Here is a 23,296-nt window from a genome sequence, read left to right as displayed (position 1 = left end):
AAAAACATGATGAATATAACAAGTTGTATCATGGATACAGTCCACAGCACTTTCTGGAACAAGAGATTCAGTTTTTCTAGATTTCTTTCAGAGAAACTGCTCCAAAAAACGTATCTATCTTTGTCCCTAGCATTGGCAATCAGAGAGCAGAGGCCTATCTGTTTCATCTTCCTCCCAATCTCTCTTTCTCTCTGACTCCCAGAGAGGCAAAGCAAACATGAAGCCGCAAACACCGAGCAGATTAAACATCTCTCGGCTCTCCTGTTTCTGCATGTATTCCCTTTGCAAACAGAATCTGTAAACCGTTAGTCATAGCGGGTCACCGTACAGAATCAGGCTGGGCTATGTTTTCACTGCTAATCCTCTCTGCCGTCGCTAAACAGGACTCTAAATCTTTCTATCTTGTTCTCTAAAGCGGGATGGGTTGATGAATAAGGTTGCATCCCAAATGGCACCCTATTCCCTCTATAGTGCACTGCTTTTGACCAGAGAATGGCACCCTATTCCCTCTATAGTGCACTGCTTTTAGTGCACAGAAGAGGGTGCAGTTTGGAACGTATCCTAAGGCTCTGTGACAAGAAGGTGAGGCCACCATCAGATGTCAGGATTGGATAAATGGTTGTTGTTGTTGTTGTTGTTGGTTTTTTTTTTGGGGGGGGGGGGTGTCGGGTCATTTGATGAGATTTAAATTATAGCATTTTTCTCAGGGATTGTGGGAAAATACAACATGTGTTCACCCAATACAGTACATTGACCTCCACAGAGGTGCATTTGATATTAAGCCAACAGTTAATCATCATGCTTATTTTTGACACTAAAATCTATTAAACCTGACTTAACTTACCATTTCATATCATTCATAGATGGATACTATTACCTTTAAGTAGCTATACACTGTCCTCTGAGGGGCCGACCAGGGCTGTCCTCTGATGGGCCCGACCAGGGCTGTCCACTGAGGGGCCGACCAGGGCTGTCCTCTGAGGGGCCGACCAGGGCTGTCCTCTGAGGGACCGACCAGGGCTGTCCTCTGAGGTGCCGTCCAGGGCTGTCCTCTGAGGGGCCGACCAGGGCTGTAATCTGAGGTGCCGACCAGGGCTGTCCTCTGAGGGGCCGACCAGGGCTGTCCTCTGAGGAGACGACCAGGGCTTTCCTCTGAGGAGACGACCAGGGCTGTCCTCTGAGGAGACGACCAGGGCTTTCCTCTGAGGAGACGACCAGGGCTGTCCTCTGAGGGGCCGACCAGGGCTGTCCTCTGAGGAGACGACCAGGACTTACCTCTGAGGGGCCGACCAGAGCTGTCCTCTGAGGGGCCGACCAGGGCTGTAATCTGAGGTGCCGACCAGGGCTGTCCTCTGAGGGGCCGACCAGGGCTGTCCTCTGAGGAGACGACCAGGGCTTTCCTCTGAGGAGACGACCAGGGCTGTCCTCTGAGGAGACGACCAGGGCTTTCCTCTGAGGAGACGACCAGGGCTGTCCTCTGAGGGGCCGACCAGGGCTGTCCTCTGAGGAGACGACCAGGACTTACCTCTGAGGGGCCGACCAGAGCTGTCCTCTGTCTGGTTGCTACATGCTGGTCACTCTCAGTTGTCAAGTCTGATTTATTATAGCCTAGCTGTTCAATTTCACATTTTGTCCTCGTCACATCCCGCCTCGTGATCATGCCGTGCCGTGACCCTTGTAGGGCAGCCAGGGGAATATTGATAAAACAATTATCTGCTCGCCGTTCATTTGATTTTCCATTTCAATTACCGTGCACGGAGGCAAGGGAAGAAGATTGCGCCATTGATTTCCCCCCCCCCTCTTTCCCCCTCCAACCTTACGGTAGGAAAGAGTCCTGGCGTTTTCCTGCTCTCTCTTTCCCCCTCCAACCTTACGGTAGGAAAGAGTCCTGGCGTTTTCCTGCTCTCTTTTTCCCCCTCCAACCATACGGCAGGAAAGAGTCCTGGCATTTTCCTGCTCTCTCTTTCCCCCTCCAACCTTACGACAGGAAAGAGTCCTGGCATTTTCCTGCTCTCTCTTTGATGGCATGTACAGTATATACTGTAGCTACAGTGAGGGAAAAAAGTATTTGATCCCCTGCTGATTTTGTACGTTTTCCAACTGACAAAGACATGATCAGTCTATAATTTTAATGGTAGGTTTATTTGAACAGTGAGAGACAGAATAACAACAACAAAAATCCAGAAAAACACATACATTGATTTGCCTTTTAATGAGGGAAATAAGTATTTGACCCCTCTGCAAAACATGACTTAGTACTTGGTGGCAAAACCCTTGTTGGCAATCACAGAGGTCAGACATTTCTTGTAGTTGGCCACCAGGTTTGCACACATCTCAGGAGGGATTTTGTTCCACTCCTCTTTGAAGATATTCTCCAAGTCATTAAGGTTTCGAGGCTGACGTTTGGCAACTCGAACCTTCAGCTCCCTCCAAAGATTTTCTATGGGATTAAGGTCTGGAGACTGGCTAGGCCACTCCAGGACCTTAATGTACTTCTTCTTGAGCCTCTCCTTTGTTGCCTTGGCCATGTGTTTTGGGTCATTGTCATGCTGGAATACCCATCCACGACCAATTTCAATGCCCTGGCTGAGGGAAGGAGGTTCTCACCCAAGATTTGACGGTACATGGCCCCGTCCATCGTCCCTTTGATGCGGTGAAGTTGTCCTGTCCCTTAGCAGAAAAACACCCCCAAAGCATAATGTTTCCACCTCCATGTTTGACGGTGGGGATGGTGTTCTTGGGGTCATAGGCAGCATTCCTCCTCCTCCAAACACGGCAAGTTGAGTTGATGGCAAAGAGCTCGATTTTGGTCTCATCTGACCACAACACTTTCACCCAGTTCTCCTCTGAATCATTCAGATGTTCATTGGCAAACTTCAGACGGGCCTGTATATGTGCTTGCTTGAGCAGGAGGACCTTGCGGGCGCTGCAGGATTTCAGTCCTTCACAGCGTAGTGTGTTACAAATTGTTTTGTTGGTGACTATGGTCCCAGCTGCCTTGAGATCATTGACAAGATCCTCCTGTGTAGTTCTGGGCTGATTCCTCACTGTTCTCATGATCATTGCAACTCCATGAGGTGAGATCTTGCATGGAGCCCCAGGCCGAGGGAGATTGACAGTTGTTTTGTGTTTCTTCCATTTGCGAATAATCGCACCAACTGTTGTCACCTTCTCACCAAGCTGCTTGGCGATGGTCTTGTAGCCCATTCCAGCCTTGTGTAGGTCTATAATCTTGTCCCTGACATCCTTGGAGAGCTCTTTGGTCTTGGCCATGGTGGAGAGTTTGGAATCTGACTGATTGATTGCTTCTGTGGACAGGTGTCTTTTATACAGGTAACAAGCTGAGATTAGGAGCACTCCCTTTAAGAGTGTGCTCCTAATCTCAACTCGTTACCTGTATAAAAGACACCGGGGAGCCAGAAATCTTTCTGATTGAGAGGGGGTCAAATACTTATTTCCCTCATTAAAATGCAAATCAATTTATAACATTTTTGACGTGTTTTTCTGGATTTTTTTGTTGTTATTCTGTCTCTCACTGTTCAAATAAACCTACCATTAAAATTATAGACTGATCATGTCTTTGTCAGTGGGCAAACGTACAAAATCAGCAGGGGATCAAAAACTTTTTTCCCTCACTGTACATAAGGACGAGCGTGTGTCCGTGTATCTCTCGTTTCTGTTTTTGGACTGTGATTGCTGTGAGCTTTAAGAGCTAGCTTGAATTCAATACAATACAACATCTTCCTTGGCTTGCGATAGTTACTTTATTAAAATACTGTATTATAGCTTTGGCTTGGAAGCAACTAAGAAACACATCCAAATCTAAACACAAAATTCCACAAAAACAACCCTTCGACATTCACAGCAGCACATATTCAGACGGAACCTGAGATCTGCTATACTTTCATTTGTCAGTGTAAGTAACGTACATCAACATACTGTGTGAATTGGAACCGATCTGATGCGATGCCCGACACCCCACAGAGTACATTGCAGTAGCCTACACTCACTGCTTTTTTAAAATTTAAAACACCTCCAGGTCCCGAATTCACCTTTACCTCTCCTCTCCATTAAACCCTGCCAACTGCCTTCTAAATGACCCCATTAAGATGTAATTGCCTCAGCAGGTCTGTGCCCCCACTTTTTCTCCCTCATTCCTTTCTCTCTCTCCTTTTCTGTCTCTCTCCCTCCTTCCCACTCAATATGGATCACTCTTTCCCTCTGTCTCATTCTCACCATACTCTCTGCTTGATGAAGACATTTGCAGTAGTGTACAGATTAGTGTGGAATTCAGTACCTATTTCAGTGAAGTTTAGTGGTTGACAGCCTTCGACGGCCATATGCAGATACCTGAGCTACTGAAATGTCTGCTTCAGTAGCAGGAAAGTCATTCTGGACTGTAGTCATTCTGGACTGTAGTCATTCTGGACTGTAGTCATTCTGAAATATAGTCATTCTGGACTGTATTCATTCTGGACTGTAGTCATTCTGAACTGTAGTCATTCTGGACTGTAGTCATTCTGAACTATAGTCATTCTGGACTGTAGTCATTCTGGACTGTAGTCATTCTGGACTGTATTCATTCTGGACTGTAGTCATTCTGAACTGTAGTCATTCTGGACTGTAGTCATTCTGAACTATAGTCATTCTGGACTGTAGTCATTCTGGACTGTAGTCATTCTGAACTGTAGTCAATCGGAACTATAGTCATTCTGGACTGTAGTCATACTAAACTGTAGTTATTTTGGACTGTAGTCATTCTGAACTGTAGTCATTCTGGACTGTAGTCATTCTGAACTATAGTCATTCTGGACTATAGTCATTCTGGACTGTAGTCATTCTGAACTATAGTCATTCTGGACTGTAGTCATTCTGGACTGTAGTCATTCTGAACTGTAGTCGTTCTGGACTGTAGTCATTATGGACTGTAGTCATTCTGGACTGTAGTCATTCTGAACTATAGTCATTCTGGACTGTAGTCATTCTGAATTGTAGTCATTATGGACTGTAATCATTCTGAACTGTAGTCATTCTGGACTGTAGTCATTCTGGACTGTAATCATTCTGAACTGTAGTCATTCTGAACTGTAGTCATTCTGGACTGTAGTCATTCTGGACTGTAGTCATTCTGAACTGTAGTCGTTCTGGACTGTAGTCATTATGAACTGTAGTCATTCTGGACTGTAGTCATTCTGAACTATAGTCATTCTGGACTGTAGTCATTCTGAATTGTAGTCATTCTGGACTGTAATCATTCTGAACTGTAGTCATTCTGGACTGTAGTCATTCTGGACTGTAATCATTCTGAACTGTAGTCATTCTGAACTGTAGTCATTCTGGACTGTAGTCATTCTGGACTGTAGTCATTCTGAACTATAGTCATTCTGGACTGTAGTCATACTAAACTGTAGTTATTTTGGACTGTAGTCATTCTGAACTGTAGTCATTCTGGACTGTAGTCATTCTGAACTATAGTCACTCTGGACTATAGTCATTCTGGACTGTAGTCATTCTGAACTATAGTCATTCTGGACTGTAGTCATTCTGGACTGTAGTCATTCTGAACTGTAGTCATTCTGGACTGTAGTCATTCTGGACTGTAGTCATTCTGGACTGTAGTCATTCTGAACTGTAGTCATTCTGGACTGTAGTCATTCTGGACTGTAGTCATTCTGGACTATAGTCATTCTGAACTGTAGTCATTCTGGACTGTAGTCATTCTGAACTGTAGTCATTCTGAACTATAGTCATTCTGGACTGTAGTCATTCTGAATTGTAGTCATTCTGGACTGTAATCATCCTGAACTGTAGTCATTCTGGACTGTAGTCATTCTGGACTGTAATCATTCTGAACTGTAGTCATTCTGAACTGTAGTCATTCTGGACTGTAGTCATTCTGAACTGTAGTCATTCTGGACTGTAGTCATTCTGGACTTTAATCATTCTGAACTGTAGTCATTCTGAACTGTAGTCATTCTGGACTGTAGTCATTCTGGACTATAGTCATTCTGAACTGTAGTCATTCTGAACTGTAGTCATTCTGGACTGTAGTCATTCTGGACTGTAGTCATTCTGGACTGTAGTCATTCTGGACTGTAGTCATTCTGGACTGTACATAAATGGTATTATGTGTTATTCAGACAAGTAGCCAGGAAAAGACAACGGCTTGGTATACACAGGCAGACCAATTCTGATCTTTTTACCACTAATAGGTCTTTTGACCAATCACATCAGTTCTGTTCACATCAGATCTTTTTTAAAGCTGATCTGATTGGTCAAAAGACCAATTCGTGGAAAAAATATCAGAATTGGGCTGCCTGTGTAAACGCAGCCAAAGAGATTTGGTGGTATATTGTGTATTTATTGTTACTTGTTGCAATGCAAATAAGCGCAATATGCATAGTTGGATTTCCACTGCTCTGTCTACCTGCTTCCTTCCCTGGGTCACGTTCAGTAGCCTCCAAACGAATTAAAACACACTGTGTTACCTGAACATTCCTGAACATTCCAGAAAATTCCTACTGGCCTTTCTATCAATTTCTCTACCATTATTCAAACAATATTCACAATATAGATTTTTGTCCATGTCACCAAGCCCTAACAGAGAAACACCAATTCTCAGTGGAGAAAGGCAGAATCATTAGACTAAGCAAGCCACTGTGCAATTTGCCTGTTTAGTTGTAATGACCATGCTGTGAGGTTTGAAAGATTAATTCGCCCACCGTGGTTGTGGTAGGTAGTGTGTGTTCCTTCGCCAACCGTGGTGGTGGTGTCGAGGGCCTGTTCTGATGTAGGGATAACTAACCCAGGTAGGTAGGTGCTTGGGGAGTTGGCATGGGGGCTAGCTCCGTTAGCTCCTGACACTGATGTATTGTGCAGCAGTCTGACTAGATGGGGTGGGTGGGAGCGTCAGGGAGAGTGCAGCAGTCTGACTAGATGGGGTGGGTGGGAGCGTCAGGGAGAGTGCAGCAGTCTGACTAGATGGGGTGGGTGGGAGCGTCAGGGAGAGTGCAGCAGTCTGACTAGATGGGGTGGGTGGGAGCGTCAGGGAGAGTGCAGCAGTCTGACTAGATGGGGTGGGTGGGAGCGTCAGGGAGAGTGCAGCAGTCTGTCTAGATCGGGTGGGTGGGAGCGTCAGGGAGAGTGCAGCAGTCTGACTAGATGGGGTGGGTGGGAGCGTCAGGGAGAGTGCAGCAGTCTGACTAGATGGGGTGGATGGGAGCGTCAGGGAGAGTGCAGCAGTCTGTCTAGATCGGGTGGGTGGGAGCGTCAGGGAGAGTGCAGCAGTCTGACTAGATGGGGTGGGTGGGAGCGTCAGGGAGAGTGCAGCAGTCTGACTAGATCGGGTGGGTGGGAGCGTCAGGGAGAGTGCAGCAGTCTGACTAGATGGGGTGGGTGGGAGCGTCAGGGAGAGTGCAGCAGTCTGACTAGATGGGGTGGGTGGGAGCGACTGACAGACGGATGCCCCCTCTCCTCTCTACTCCATCCATTTGACCAACAATGTTCGTTGAATCACTCCTCTCTCCTTTCATCCTTTTCTCCTGATGAACTTCTCTTTCTTTAATTCTGTCAGTGTCTACCTATACTCCATCTAAAGTCATTCTAGACAATGTCACGTCTACACTCCTTCCAGGATACTTTTAATTGCCTGTGTGTGTGTGTGTGGGGGGGGGGGGGGGGGGGGGGTAAATGTATGTGCAGTCAAAATGCTCAAACTGTTGATTTGTCTCTCGGGCTGAACTCTCGCTGGTGCTTCCGCTTCCACTTCCACTGTCAAAGAGAGCATGTTGTCTGCAGCACCAAGCGCTAGCTAGCCCTCCACTGTCAACCGGCTGACAACAGTGTACTGGAGTAACTTTTTGGTCATGACAGGAAGTGTACAGCAGAAGAAAAAGATTTGGACACAGCAATTATGTTCAGAAAAGCGAGATTCCCCATAACCTCAGTTGAAAGTTACAGCATTTTATGGCCTACAGCCCCTAGTTACTTCCAGAGCAGTCGAACATTTGGTAAACAGTCAACTTCGAAAAACAAAACAATAAACTTCACAGAGTTTATTGGAGTTTTTCAACTCAAACCTCTGAGGAAGAATTCTTATTTTTATTAAAAAGATTAGTTCCTGAAGAGATTTGTCACAACATCCTCTTTTGGCCATAATCCCATTATCCCAGCTTTGGTGTAGTTACATTTAGCACCTTTATTTGATGGTTGTAAAAAAAAAGGTGTTCACATTGAGATTAGAAAAAGAAGAAGTGCTGTGTGAGAATCCTAGCTGATTAGGTGTACACGCTCCCAATCAAGACCTCCCAGACACTGACAACCCTCATTGCATTGTGGGAGAAGAACACACAGAAAAGGATACTGCATATTTTTCCTATTTACTCTCCTTTTTACAGCAACAGGAATTGATCCACGAAATCATAAACATTTCACCAAAAATTATCCTAAATTGCCATAAAAGACACTTGTATAATCACCAAGGTTTAAACATCAGCTAGATATGCACATTTTAAACACAACTAGGAAAAATAGCCTACTTATGCTAAGTCTTAGCATCATATGGGGATATGAGTATAGAAGAATGTGGAATGTAGTGAAATATGGAATCGTTTTGTGATTTTACCAGTTTTGGCACATTGCAATTGCCTTTCATTGTCTGAACACTTACACTACAAGGCTTAACGGCTAGTTAAAGACTAGTTAAAGGCTAGTTAAAGACTAGTTAAATGCTAGTTAAAGGCTAGTTAAAGACTAGTTAAAGGCTAGTTAAAGGCTAGTTAAAGGCTAGTTCTATTCTTATACAGAATGTAGTGCTATAGGCTAGTTAAATGCTAGTTAAAGGCTATTTAAAGGCTAGTTAAAGGCTAGTTAAAGGCTAGTTAAAGGCTAGTTAAATGCTAGTTAAAGGCTATTTAAAGGCTAGTTAAAGGCTAGTTAAAGGCTAGTTAAAGGCTAGTTAAATGCTAGTTAAAGGCTATTTAAAGGCTAGTTAAAGGCTAGTTAAAGGCTAGTTAAAGGCTAGTTAAATGCTAGTTCTACTATATTATCCTTGGTTCATATGCTTGAAATGTCTATTTGAGAGGCTGGTAGTTTTGGAAACTGTGACAGCAACTGTGTAGATTGTTTCATATTTGTGAGTGTGAGGCGTCTGTATACATAGTGGTTGTCTTGACTACTCAGTAACACCAAATTAAGACGACAAGTCTGGTGGAAAATATGAGCCAGAAAAGGGTGTCTTTTTACTATACCTGCTAAGTTGTTCTTTCCAAACTTTTAAACTATTTACTCCTTAGGTTTTAAAGAAACAAAACATGCTGCCCATGTGATGTGAATATATAAATCATTATGAAAGACAGATGTTATCTGAGAAGCAAAAAAATCCTCCAGGGAAGCTTCCACTGTCTCCACTCATACTCCAAGGTGGAGAGAGATGACCTGCGTCGTTTGGAACACAACACAACAGCATTCTCTCAAAGTCAAGTTACATTTCCCTCGGATTTGTTGTCGAAACTACAATCCAAGTATGAAATGCAATAACATGCAATCATGAAAAGTTATTGGACTGTCTAGGCCTATATATATGGCTATGGTACTAACCTTTGCATCAGGTAAAATAACTGTGGCTTGAATTACATGTTTGGTATTTTCAGAGCAACGCAACATTACAATCCAACTTTTTAGTGGCTATGATATATCACATGGTATTAAGCTATAGATATTTATTGGATAACACTGAACATCATGTGGCGCCTATACCTGTGTAGTTCGGCAGGTAGCTTAGTGGTTAAGAGTGTTGTGCCAGTAACCGAAAGGTCGCTGGTTCTAATCCCCGAGCCGACTAGGCGAAAAATCTGTCGTTGTGCCCTTGAGCAAGGCACTTAACCCTAATTGCTCCTGTAAGTCGCTCTGGATAAGCGCGTCTGCTAAATGACTAAAATGTAAATGTAAAATGTAGTTCCACTGTAACTACTCTTGTAACAACGTACTAACGGTTACTAATGACCGTTAACATTCGTTGAAATAATATATTAACCCTATTATTCAGACCAGAAACAAATCATCATCACGTAGAAACTAAACCATAAAATCCCCTTTATGTCTTCAGCTCTGGGCTCCCTCTTCCAATCACATATTTTTGTTTTTCGGACAGTGTGGAAAACAGACGTTTTCAGTGTTAACATAACATAACACTGGCCAGCACCTAGCCACTGGCAAGCGACCATCTTTCCATTGCTCTTGTATGGAGAAGAAAAAAAATACTTAAAGGGATCTGCAGAGGAGAGACAGGGTAGCGATAATACAGTCATATTCAGTGTGACTTTTAACACTCACTTCGCTGTGAGAGAGCGTCAAAGAGGGGGGCGCAAGCGGTGAATTGAAGCGCACAATTCGCACACATTTACTGTATAGCCCTTTGACTTGAGAGTAACAATAAGCACATTTTAACGATCCACTTTATAAAATTACAATCAACCTTTAAAAAGGTGTTCTTTTTTTTATTTCCCTTTTGTTTCTACACAATCAGAACATTCATGCTCACTCATTTGTCCCAAACTTTCTTCCTTCCCCTGTAAGTCGGTAATTGCATTATGCATTGGTTGGGATGTTCTCTAAGGACGAGGCGTAAAAAGCCTCTTGAAAACATTTTCTAATAAAATAATCCCTCCAGCAGTTTTTTTTTTTCAAAGAGCCGCCAGCTTTTTGACTTTCACTGAGGGCTTCAGATCTGCTTTGGTCGCCTTTTACATGGCCTTTTAAGTTTTTACCCTCTCCTCTTGGCAGGCAGCAAAGCGAAGTGAAGTGTACTGAGCCTTGCTGCACTCCAAGAGCACGGTGGTTATAATGAATTAAATATAAGAAACCTCTTATTAAAGCGGTAGAAAACGCTGATTAAATTTTCATGGCGATGCGTTTTTTTTTTATTCCTCGGTTTTTCCCCCTCCAATTCAGCAGTGAAATGTACTGTACAAGGATCATGTGGGGACATAGGCTTGCGTCCAAATGGCACCCTATTCCCGGTACAGTGCACTACAGCGGGTTCTGGTCAAAAGTAGTGCACTATATAGGGAATAGGGTGCCATTTTGGGACGCATCCATAGACTACAGTCAATCAGACTGATGAAGAGAGAAATTCCAAATATGTATTTTTTGTTTAAAGATGCACTATGCAGAAATCGCTCAGCCATTTCCTGGTGGCTAAAATCTAATAGTTCGCCTAATTTCAGTTTACGTGACAAAACAAGCAAGTATAGTGTAGAGAATCATTGTGCCATCTAAACAGCTGTGAAAATATATTTTCATAACCAAAAATATTGTATTTTCAGCTGTTTGAAGCTAGTGTACAAAACTGAAAGTTTTAAGAATGCGTCCCAAATGCATAGAAATAGTGCACATAGAACAGATCTAACGCTTTTTAGACTTGCTTTCAACGAGAATGACAGATCTATAACTCACATTTCACATTTCTATGTGAATTTGGCCGTGTCGCCCCCAAAACGTTACATATTGCAGCTTTAAGATAGGATAATTCACAGGAGTACAGGAGCATCTTGGGACAGAGCACGTGTACAGACAACACTTCCCATTTTTTCACGGCCAGTTTTGATCCATCCAAAATAAAATAACATAAAATACAAACGGATTATTTTTCAGAAAAACTTCATCAAAGGCTTAATTATTCATGAACAACCATTAACACAACATGTGAGCCATATTATGTGCAATAACTCAACATTTAGATTTTTAACAAAATAAAAGCTTTCTTGATTGCATTATGCATGAAATTGACATTGTTTTCCTATTTGTTATTTCTACAGCCTTCATACTGTAATCTACGTTTAGCTGCCAATTATATACAGTACTTAAATTCTTCAATTGTTACTGTATGATTTCCTGTTTAGAAATGTATTTCTTACAACAAGTGAAACTTTTTTTTTTTTTACTCCACCTTATTCATCTCAATGGCAGTTTATTTATTGCAATTTAAATTTGTTGACACTGACAAATGCGAGAAGGAAGCATCTCAAGCGAAAGCAATGCTAAAATAAACTATTAGATTTTTTTTTTTAAACATCGTACCAGAAAGGCATTGATATGAGTACAGTCTGCAGAAGAAGAACAATACCTGTTGTATGTTAGCAGCTGTCTAAGTATTTGCTGTCTAAGTATCAATGTTTGAACAGCAAGAGAATGAAATCAAACGTATCTATTCAGGGTATAAGCATCACAGGGCTTTTTGTATAGAGAGCTTCAACTTATGATATAAGGATCCTATAAATAGCAGGGGCTAGAGTTGTCCTGTCCTGTCATCACTGCAACTGCATTAGCTCTTGTAGAGTACTACTCCTTTGACCCTTGGGCATCTCTCATTGAACCGCTGCAACGGAACATTGGCTCCCATTATGAAGTGTTCAGAACCACCAAAGTTCTGCGATTAAGGATATCCAAGACTGGTGTTAACTACACAAGAAACACAGGCTAGTGTAGTTTGACAAGTTGTACGTTGTCATCGGAGCAGCACACATAGTGTTGGTCTCTGAAATCCGAAATGTAGCTGTTATATTAGGCCTACAATTCATATTAATACGATTTGCAAACAATAAATAAATAAATAAATGAACGTTATAAAATAAGAATGTCTGGATACAAATGGGGTCTTATTCCACAGAGCAAGGGAGAACATGAGTTATGTATGTATTTGTTACGATGTCAGCATGCAGAGATATTTATATATATATAAAATCATTCCTTAAATACATCATAACAGGAGGAAATGTCTCTGTGTGCACACTGCAGACTGGAGAAAAGTTCAACAGCCTTGCTAATGTCATATTCCCGTTCATAAAATATATGGGCTGTGGGACGGTGGCGGGTGGGTGCACACTGAAGCTTTTATCCCCGGTGACAAAATTATGGATGACAACGCATCACAAACGGCACTTATTGCATATACACGTGTCGTGGGAGGGATGTAAGATATTGAAAACGGCGGCAGGCGGAACATTTACTTTTCGAAATGAAAATGTAATGCTGCAATACTTGGAGCACAATTTGGTTAACCTGGTAGGAAGGGAGGGGTGCAGAGGCGTCGGAGGCAATGTCAAATTCATCAGCTGGTTCTCTCTCTTTCACTGGGAACCTGTGCTGCTCACAAGCACTCGGCTGTTGAAACACATCAGGCCAGACGGCCCGCTTTTAAGAGGCTGCGACGTTGATGGAGCGCTATCGGTCCTCGTCTCACTTCTATGACACGTTTACACACCTCTTTGCCTGAACAATGGAGAGGTACACAGAGGGTGTAGCCCCAAACATGACTCAAAGTTGACCAAATCACTGCTATGCGTTGCAGGGTTTTTTTGTGTGGAATAATTAATAAATATGTGATTTCTTTGCTTTTACAAGGACGTTTCATTTTCAAACACTTCTTTCATCTCAATAACAAATGCACATTATCATATTGTGTGATTATTTTGTTTTTGTTTTACTGGCATATAAGCGATTTCAGAATAATATCTTTAAATGCACCTTTTGATTTTAAGAGGTCGTATGGTTTATCAAGAAACCAAGCCAGAGGTAGAGGGTGTAGATTAGGGATGGGCAACTGGCAGCCCGCATGCAGATCCATTTTTTTTTAGGGAACTCAGTCGGAGTCTCAACTTAATGTTGAGAGTTAGAATAGAAAACACAAGGTGCAATATTGAAATTTGGTTGTGCATCAGCAGTTATTTTCTCGTTACTCAATTAGCTCATGTCAGCAATTTTATTTATTTATTGATTGGTAAGTTAGTCTAGCCAGCTATCTAAACTTATAGTAATCATGGTAAAATTATCGACCAGTGGGGCCCCCATTGATTTTGTTAGGCGCTCTCACTCAGATATCATATTAAAAACTGCTCACATTTCTCTCCACCCAATGGCAAAAAAAGAATTTACTGCAGGAAATTAGCTGTAAAACTGCTCATCTTTGCTCTCCGCCCCATAGCAAAATGAGTAGAATTGCATGAAATAAGTTGCTAAATCTTCTCTCTGATTTATGTGTAAAATTGCAGAAAACTTGCTTTAACACTGAAATATTTTCTGTACGTCCCATAGCAAAATGTGTAGAATTGCAGGAAATGAAATCTAAAACCTAGATTTTGTCTCTCCGCTGTCAAGAGGGGGGGGGGGGGGGGGGGGCACTAAAATGTTTTGCTCGCAACAAAATGTATCTTAGGGCCTCCAAATGACTAGAGCTGACACTGACTGCATGTATGTGACCCGCACCCCCATAAAAAGTTGCCCATCTCTGGTGTAGATCAATGTAGTGACCCGCTTGCTAAGCTATCCCCTTTTCAGAACTACTAACAACACAGCCAGCCTAAGGCTGGTACTTTAACTCAGGGAACATATTTTACCACGTCCCGTGCTCCGGCAACAGTGTATAGGCCTAACCATCGTCTCTAATCATTTGTGGCTCTTTTACTTGACGGCCAGTCACTCCTAGCTGCCGCCACCGCCTCCGGATCGCAAATTCCACCATCCCTGTCAAGCCTAATTAACAAGTCAGACGTGCAGTCGGGAACATTTATGCAATTAACCTGCTAAAAAATGGTTGGAGGATGCTAATTGCTACGCTAGTCGCCACGGAGGCTCATTAGCATAGCTTATGTGTGGAAAAACAATTAGAGACCGCGTTTAAGTCTGAACCGCAGTAAAAACCCTCGCAGCTATGACAAAGGAAAGAGGAATGGATGAAGGGGAGGAGAAGAGGACGAATCGACATACAAAAAAAAACGTACTATGCAATCCCAGCGTACTTCAGTGTACGGCAGGAACATGACGTTGAAACAAGAGAAACAGGCCAGATATAAGTCGTTAAAAAATAAGCCACTACTACTTAAAATAAACGTAAGGCAGTTTATAGAAATGTAAGAAAATAATCCTGCCTGGTAGCATTAGCAGGCTCTAGAGCCACTGTCCATTGATGCTCCCGAGTGGCGCAGCGGTCTAAGGCACTGCATCTCAGTGCTTGAGGCGTCACTACAGACCCCCTGGTTCGATTCCAGGCTGTATCACAACCGACCGTGATTGGGAGTCCCATAGGGCGGCGCACAATTGGCCCAGCGTCGTCCGGGTTTGGCCGGTGTAGGCCGTCATTGTAAACAAAGAATTTGTTCTTAACTGACTTGCCTAGTTAAATAAAGGTAAAATAAATAACAACATGCAATGTATTCATAAAATACATATACTCAATATACTGTGAGAAGCGGCTCACGCTGTGCTTCAAGGAGCATCAGAAATCACATCAGGGATTTCCACCGACAATGTTCACAATCTAGTCCATTTTCCAAACCACTGGTTCATGAGGCCATTTTAACAACCGTCTATGGGCCATGGCGAGGGCGGAAGCACACCAGCAGAACATAAGAACCTGTTGTTAAGCAGCAACATAATCTGATAACTCCATACGCAAGAAAAATGCTATTGCCTGATTTTGAGGAATACTACTTTCGTACACGAGGAGTCAACTTCATTTGAGTTCTACTCATTAAATCAATATGAGTTGTTTTTGAGATGTCGCTCCTTGTGTGTTCTATTTAGTTTTCTGACATTCTGACAGAAGAGGCCCTCTTTCAATCAAGTCTATTCATACATTATTCATATGTTATTCATACTTTATTATCATTATTATTATTATTATTATTATTATTATTGTGGCAGGCACTTTATCTAATGAACATCCAGACAGATTTATTCCTCTCATTAGCTCACTGTTTGATTGCCCTGAGACAGAATGTCCCCCCACAGGCTTAAGAAATGCTTACCTCCTCAATCTGGGCTGGCTGGTAAATCAACTTAATGATTTCAATTGCCCTCACTTCGCTTTATTACAATCTAAGCCCACAATTGATTTAGCCAAGCAAGAAAGTATATGGAGCACATTATGAAGATGTGTGTTTTTTTTTTGTTGCAGAATGCACATTTCTGATGTGGCCCCGGCAGTTTTGAGAGCAGAATCTGTGATCCACTGTACTACACTGAGATGTCTTTCTTACTGAGCTGGTTTCCCTTGTCCTCAGAGTAACTTCCAAGGTTACAAAAAGACTCAAATGCTAGGGTAATGCTATCTGTTTCATAATGATTGACTCTGAACGTAACGCTTATCTTATGCAGTGGTGGAAAAAAGTACTTAATTGTCATACTTGAGTAAAAGTAAAGATACCTTCATAGAAAATGACACAAGTAAAAGTGAAAGTCACCCAGTAAAATACTACATGAGTAAAAGTCTAAAAGTATCTGGTTTTAAATGTACTTAAGAACAGTGGTGGGAGAAGTCCTCAATTGTCATACTTGAATAAAAGTCCAAGTCAAAAGTCAAAGTAAACGCCACATCAAATTCCTTATATATTTTATTTTATTTTATTTACGGACAGCCAGGGGCATGCTCCAACACTCAGACATCATCTACAAACACACTACTTGTGTTTAGTGAGTCCGCCAGATTAGAGGCAGTAGGGATGATATCGATAGGTGTGTGAATTGGACCATATTGCTGTCCTGCCTGAGCATTCGAAATGTAACGAGTACTTTTTGGTGTCAGGAAAAATGTATGGAGTAAAAAAAGATATATATATATATATATATATATATATATATATATATATATTTAGGAATGTAGTAGAGTAAAAGTAAAATATAAATATAAATAGTAAACTAGAGTACAGATACCCCCCCCCCCCACCCCAAAAAAATATACTTAAGTAGTACTTTGAAGTATTTTTAATTAAGTACTTTACACCACTGGTCTTATGTATGAAAAATTTAATTAAATACTCACTGTACAGACTACGTTTTCCTTTAATAAAAAACCCTGTAATTAGCACATCATAGTGGATGTATGTGGGACAGCGGCAAATATGCCCAGGGTTCGGATTTGTAGAGAACTGTCACGATTTATTTTGAAACACATAGCAAGCAGACATCTCTCTCCCTTCCTCTCTTTGCCAGAGACTGAAGTAAACTTCTCAAAGTAAGAGGAGACTACACGGGCGTATAAAGGTATGATTCCACTAAGTAGGTAGTAGATCACATCTGTTTTCTCCAAACCACTCCCTGTGTTTCCCAGACAAATCTGAACCCACAAATATTGGACAAAATATTTCAGGGGTCACAATGTAAATTTAGTTAATTGTCGTATGATCGTTTATGCTCCCGACCCAGGTCTTAATGACTTAATTAGCACCGTAATTAGCTTAATTCGCTTTTATAACTCGATATTACTGTATCAAAATAAAGAAACAAAGTCGCACACTATATATGCTCCCTGTAATTGAATGGGTAAACCTAACCAACCCTTTCGGCACACAGTGCCTTCTTTGAGGAACAACCTGCAGAAGGCACTAAGACTCATTGACTAAGAGTATCTACTAAACATACTATTTTTATCCATACTTTCAGTGGCTACTGGTCAGTAATGCAGTAAAATTGTGTAAAATGCCAAAATAAAGAACCCAATATAATTCTCATTGTAGCATTTTGTACAGTAAATACCAAAAAGTACTTGTCATTTTATTTGCTAGATCATAGCGAGGTTCACAAGCGCTTACTATTTTTCCTATTGCATACTAGTCATCCGTATACAAACACACACACACAACACACACACACACACACACACACACACACACACACACACACACACACACAATAAAAGGCTCCTCTATCTTTCTCGGCTGCAGTCCCTAAACATTTGTTACATTTGCTTCCAAAAACAATTCACATTCCATTTATCATTTGAGCCTTGAAGCCTTCTGTTCCTAACGACGAGGTGCTCTGTTTCCAACTTGGCCAATGAGGATTTTAGGTCGACCCTTACTCTGCATAACAGCTAAGAATATTTTTTTACTTATACTGTCTTGAACTAAATTGTGAGAATGATGTACAATTCCCTATGTACATTAATATGTACAAACATTCAAATGCATTCTCCATTCATTTCCTGGGTTTAGTCCATCAGAAAATATTAGTCCATCCAAAATATTAGTTCATTAGAAATGTTATCCAGCTAAATATTATCCAGCTAAATATGGAGTCGTTGTTTTACACTGTATATTTAATAACCATTGCTCTTCGACCATGCTATCCTTTGTAACAACACACACGGCTACAGTTCAATCAAAAGATATATATATATATGTATATTACACACAACAGACATATTTAGCACGGCATCCCTCTCTGAGATGTAGGCACCCAACCCCAGCACAGTCAAAATAAAAGACCAATCACTGTTAACAATCTAAGCTCATGTGAAACCCCATGAAACGCACGGCTCAACACTAAAGGTGATTTACAATGAACGTCTAAAAAGGAATATGAGAAAAAGAAAGCTGCAATAAAAGCGATATAGTGAATGCACTTGATTGTTTTCCAGCGAACGCAACGTGGAATTTGATTCCACAACTTTCCTTTTGCAGTATTTTATAAAATAACAAGAGGCTCCTATTGGGCTTTAAGTACAGCTTTGTCCATTTACTTCAAGATGCCAAGACAACACAATGCTAATGCTCTTACCTTTGTAAAAAAAAACATAACGTGGTGTAATGCCAATAACAACAGGCCTATGCAAGTCAACAATAATTCTCATAATTAGCAACATGGGACTATATTTGTTAAGCTTTGTGAAACATAATTAATTAGCCATAGAGATTTTTACAACAAAAACGTATTTCTTAAACCAGTATCTGCAAACTAAATACGGTGACTGGCTCAGTCCAAAAGAATTTGTAGTGTAAGAGATTTTGAAAAAACATCAATACAGTGCCATACTGTATAATCCAACCAGTATAACAGTTTTACAATTATAACATAAATAATAGGCCTTTAAATCACAACTCTATAGGCCTAGACTACTGGAATAATTACACCTGAATATTTATAAAATCTGCAATCACTTGCTGAGACTTCATGGCTTAACATGAGATTGTTATGAAAATGCACTATGAATATTCCAGTAATAACCCATAACCATCTATTGTGTACAATGAAGCCAAACAGTAAATCCACAGCCATAGTCCATATTTCTATCTGGGGCGATGCTCACTTTTAGCCCTTACACTACCTATAGCTTGAAGTCATTTCTAGAGGCTGTCGTCCCTTGTGCAAAATCAGTTATCATATTCCTTTTGCCTTCTAAGTCTCTCTCGCTCTCTCTCTCTCTCTCTCTCTCTCTCTCTCTCTCCCTCTCTCTCTCCCTCTCTCTCTCTCCCCCTCTCTCTCCCTCCCTCTCTCTCCCCCTCTCTCTCCCTCCCTCTCTCTCTCTCTCTCTCATACTTTAAACATCTCTTGTGACTGAGAAGTTCATTAAATGTTGTTTCCTCAAGTCACTCTTAACTACATGGCTCACAATGGCTCCAAAGCTGGCCAAGCACAGGCGTTAATTGGTGATGATCTCTGACCCCCTGATCATCTAGTTTTAACGTTACCCCAAGGGGTTGAAGGTTACTCATTCGATAATTGTCAATGTTTGTGTCAATATGTATTTTACCATCTCCCCTCTCAAATCACAGAGAAATGTAATTGCACACCTTTCCACACTGTGTTAAAATGATGTCACCAACCTCTACAAGAGGAGGCTTTGTTTGTCCATCTATTGTCCTCTCACCCGTACATAAATATATATCACAATAGGCTACACTTGTGCTTTTGTAGCTTGAAGTATCCATGTAAAATCTATTGAATTATATGTGTTTTTAACTACACTATCATCACCAAGGAAGATTAAAATATGTGTCACAATTCTTTGATTAACTTGACATACAGTGTGATCCAGATTTTACATCATTAGACATGAATTCCAATCTAAATGAACCTTAGCGCGGTGTTTACTCACACTGTTAAATTATAATTACAAGAAATGTGCCAGTTTCTTCATAGAGTGTGACAGATTCTCTTCAACTGCCATGGCAATATTTTGTGATGTTTTCTTCCGGGTGCAAAAAATGCTGGAGAGCAACATTATAGGCTCGTCTTATTCAACTTCAATTTCCGCCTCAGTCTAGTAGGCCCACGTCCAATATAATACAATATAATGTTAGCTATAGTGAATTATACAGTACTGTTTAGCCGTTCGACATATGCTGACACATTGATTGCCAACCAATGCACACAGGTCGTCCGCGTGCTCATACTGAAACACTGTCAAACTGGTGCAAGCGGTGTTCGATCTCATCTGCTAAATGGACAAACAGAGTATCTTGTGAAAATGTAGCTGTATATTTTATATGATTAAATCGTGTTTTCGAGCGCAAAGAACAGTGGACTACAATGAAAACCTATTACTAGTAGGTAAGGTTCCCTAAAATAGTGTAGTTACAGCTTTTGTACTCACCTGTTTTCTCTTTGATTTCGCAGAGAACGCTGAAGAGCGCGGGTTTCATTCTGTGACAGTTCAATCCATGTTTCCTTTGTCAGTAAATAAAAATATGCTTGTTAGTAACAACATTAGCTATAATATCAGTTTTGTGCCTTTAAAAGTGGGGAAATAACTCACACTCATAGGCCTCATAAGGCACATGTAGAATTTATGGTATATAGTTCCACAATGGCATCCAACTTCACATTAAGTTAATTGTATAGTTATCACTGTATGTTTGTCATTATCATGTTAACATTTTATTTGGTCAAAGACACAATTTGCAAGATAGGGCACATGAGACATAATGCCTAAACTACCTTATTGAACATTAGGCTTCCAATGAACAATCTGTCAGAATTTCAAAAGTTGCTATTGGCCTATAGACTATGCCTGTAGCCTCTATCTACAGAATAACCCACAATGAAATAATTAGCCCACTTCGTGTACAATTATTAATTCGCGAAATTAAAAATAATTAAAAGGGACCAACTTTGCTTGCGCCTCATCCAGACTTTGGTCGGTAATTGTCATTATTTGATGAAGAATGTCCCCAATATCTTGTTTTCTTCCGTCCCCATCCGTCCCCTCGTGTCCGTGGGGCGGCGGTAGTCCCATGCCTCCTTGTACCGAATGGCCAGCCAGAGTCACGCCGCTGAGCGCCTGCATTATCCGGGCTTGTTCCTCCATCATGATGCCGCAACACAATCAATATGCGCTTTTCAGCGAGGCAAAGAGAGAAGATTGTATATGTTTCAATCACATACAGGAGCAATATTGTCCGGCTGATGGCACATTGAAAATTGAACGCGATCTGGTACAGAAAATTTTAAATTATAGGTTACCGAGAACGGTACTCGACTATAAATAATCTTCTCTGATAGTTTTCTTCAATTAACAGCATGGAATGAAAATTATGTTTCAGTCTAAAATCAATATGATATTCAGCATCTAACACTAACGCATCTGAGTAGCCTAGGCAATAGAGAGAGGTGTGTCTTGCAGGTAGCCTATTCATGCAAAAGGTCCGTGCTGTTTTCAGTCTGAATGTTGTCTTCTACCGATTCTCCCTGCGTATCCTCTTGGCATCCTCGTTTTTCTGGTCTTGATACGAACTTCCAAGATTCCATAGAACCAGCAATCCAAGCGCAACTTGCAAACCAGCACAATGTGGACCAGCTAAAATAACAATGTCAAAATGCACCACCCTCTTGCTTTTCTCAAAAGTTGCAGTGGATTACCTGCTGCAAAAAAAATCAAGGTAATAATGTGCTAGAAAAATTACGAACGAGTAGGCCACTTTTAAAAGTTTAAAATTTGACAAAGAAATGGTATGATTGCGCAACAAATAGCAATGCGTAAATTCCTGTAGGTCTACTCCTGTCAAAATAACGTCCGTCTTAGGTTAGTTGACGGCTTTTGGTGGTGCGCTGAGCGATTGGGAGGACGTGATAGACTGAACGCTATAGCATACAAAAAAATAGAAAAACGGTATGAAGCTCCACCCCTTTCAGAGATGTACGTCCTTTGTCACCCCTACTGTAAGCTATACTACATACAGCACATAACCCTGAGATATGATGCTCCTGATCTGAAGAGGACACCTATTCAGACAACGCAAAGTATCACTCTTAATTTGATCATGCATAAAAAGATGCATCGTCACTTAACCCATTCAATGTGAAGGCGCACAGACATGATCGAGTTGGGTGCTATAAAAACGCTAGAATGCAACTAAATGTGGAGAACTCCCCCTTCCGTAGCTCACGTGAACCAACTACTACCTGACCTGTTCTAGGGGAACAAGGTTCTAAACGTGAAAGAGAGGGCTTTTTTTCTCCAATCGACTCTCTGCTGAGGTAGACTGACGGTCAAATCCACCAATGATGGAATATCAGAGTCAATGGCCCACCCTTGAGATAATTGTGTGGGCAGTCAGTAACTTTCCATTGGTCGTTGCCACGAGTGATATTTGCATGGTGGTCCTCCCTTTTGGTTGCTATGACAGCAACTCTGAGACTTCGACGCACAACTGGAGAGACAAAGACAGTGTTCAGGCAGTTCAGCGATAATAAAATAACGTAGACAATGATGTGAGATATACCATTGTAGGCGTATGTGGATTAAAGCATGGTTTTCTGTTCAGCTTTATTTTGACAACTTTCAGGGAGTGGCGTTTAGAGTAGCCGTGGGATGGCACATTAGGCCCAGCCAAAACCTGTGATGGCAAGATAATAACAGAATGCACGCATCTCGTCGGTTATCAAATGCTTTCAACAAGAAGCTTGGAATGGTGCATTCCGGATCAGGAAGTGTAGATTCATAATGTAACCATGCTTGAAATGGCAAAGTTGTGGCATCAATGCATGTGCAGTGCCGAACTGTTAAATGGAGGAATGTGGTCTTCTGGAGAAGAGTCGGACCAAAGGGGGCACCTTGGCCTTCCAATGATCCCCTCCTTAACCTAGGCAACATGATGAAATGTAAGGACATTTGAATGAATTCATATTCAAATGAGGTACAAAATTATCTCCAATGGGAGAGTCCGCTTCCACGTGCAATAAGGCATAAGTTAAACAAATCAAAACACATACAGAAATATGGATTTATACAATGTGAGTTTAGACTGAATTGGGTGTCAGGCCTACATAGCCTAATTGAGAAACTGAGTAGGCCTGTTATTAGCGTATTGCCTTCGCCATGACTGGAAATACCTGAAGCTGCTTATACACACAACCAACGCAGCCGCCTCCATTGTTTTAAAAATGTAAAGCTGACGGCAGATTTGCCTCCAACCCTGGTAGCAGTGGCACAGGGAGGGACGGCAGCTTCCACCCGTTGCATGCACAGGTAATTTTTCTCTGCCACTCAAGTTAAACAAATTTAAACTTTTAAAAGAACAGG

At 41.4% G+C, this 23,296-nt stretch overlaps 1 protein-coding gene across 1 annotated transcript in view; it reads right to left on the bottom strand.

Moving 5' to 3' along the window:
• LOC311127540 (pre-B-cell leukemia transcription factor 3-like) overlaps positions 1 to 21,085 on the bottom strand; it is a gene marked incomplete at both ends in the record, with an annotated part of 116,785 nt that extends 95,700 nt beyond the window's left edge. Inside the window, 2 exons of the mRNA XM_084159359.1 lie at positions 20,369 to 20,442; positions 20,886 to 21,085. Of these exons, the coding sequence (XP_084015485.1) occupies positions 20,369 to 20,442; positions 20,886 to 21,085 (274 nt within the window). The remainder of the gene's footprint in view (positions 1 to 20,368; positions 20,443 to 20,885) is intronic.
• Positions 21,086 to 23,296: the final 2,211 nt, after the last annotated feature.

This window comes from Coregonus lavaretus (genome assembly GCF_964263955.1).
Source record: "Coregonus lavaretus genome assembly, chromosome: 4".
Taxonomy (NCBI): Eukaryota; Metazoa; Chordata; class Actinopteri; order Salmoniformes; family Salmonidae; genus Coregonus; species Coregonus lavaretus.
Note: the sequence above shows the minus strand (reverse complement) of the source record. Positions and strands in the feature narration are given on the sequence as shown.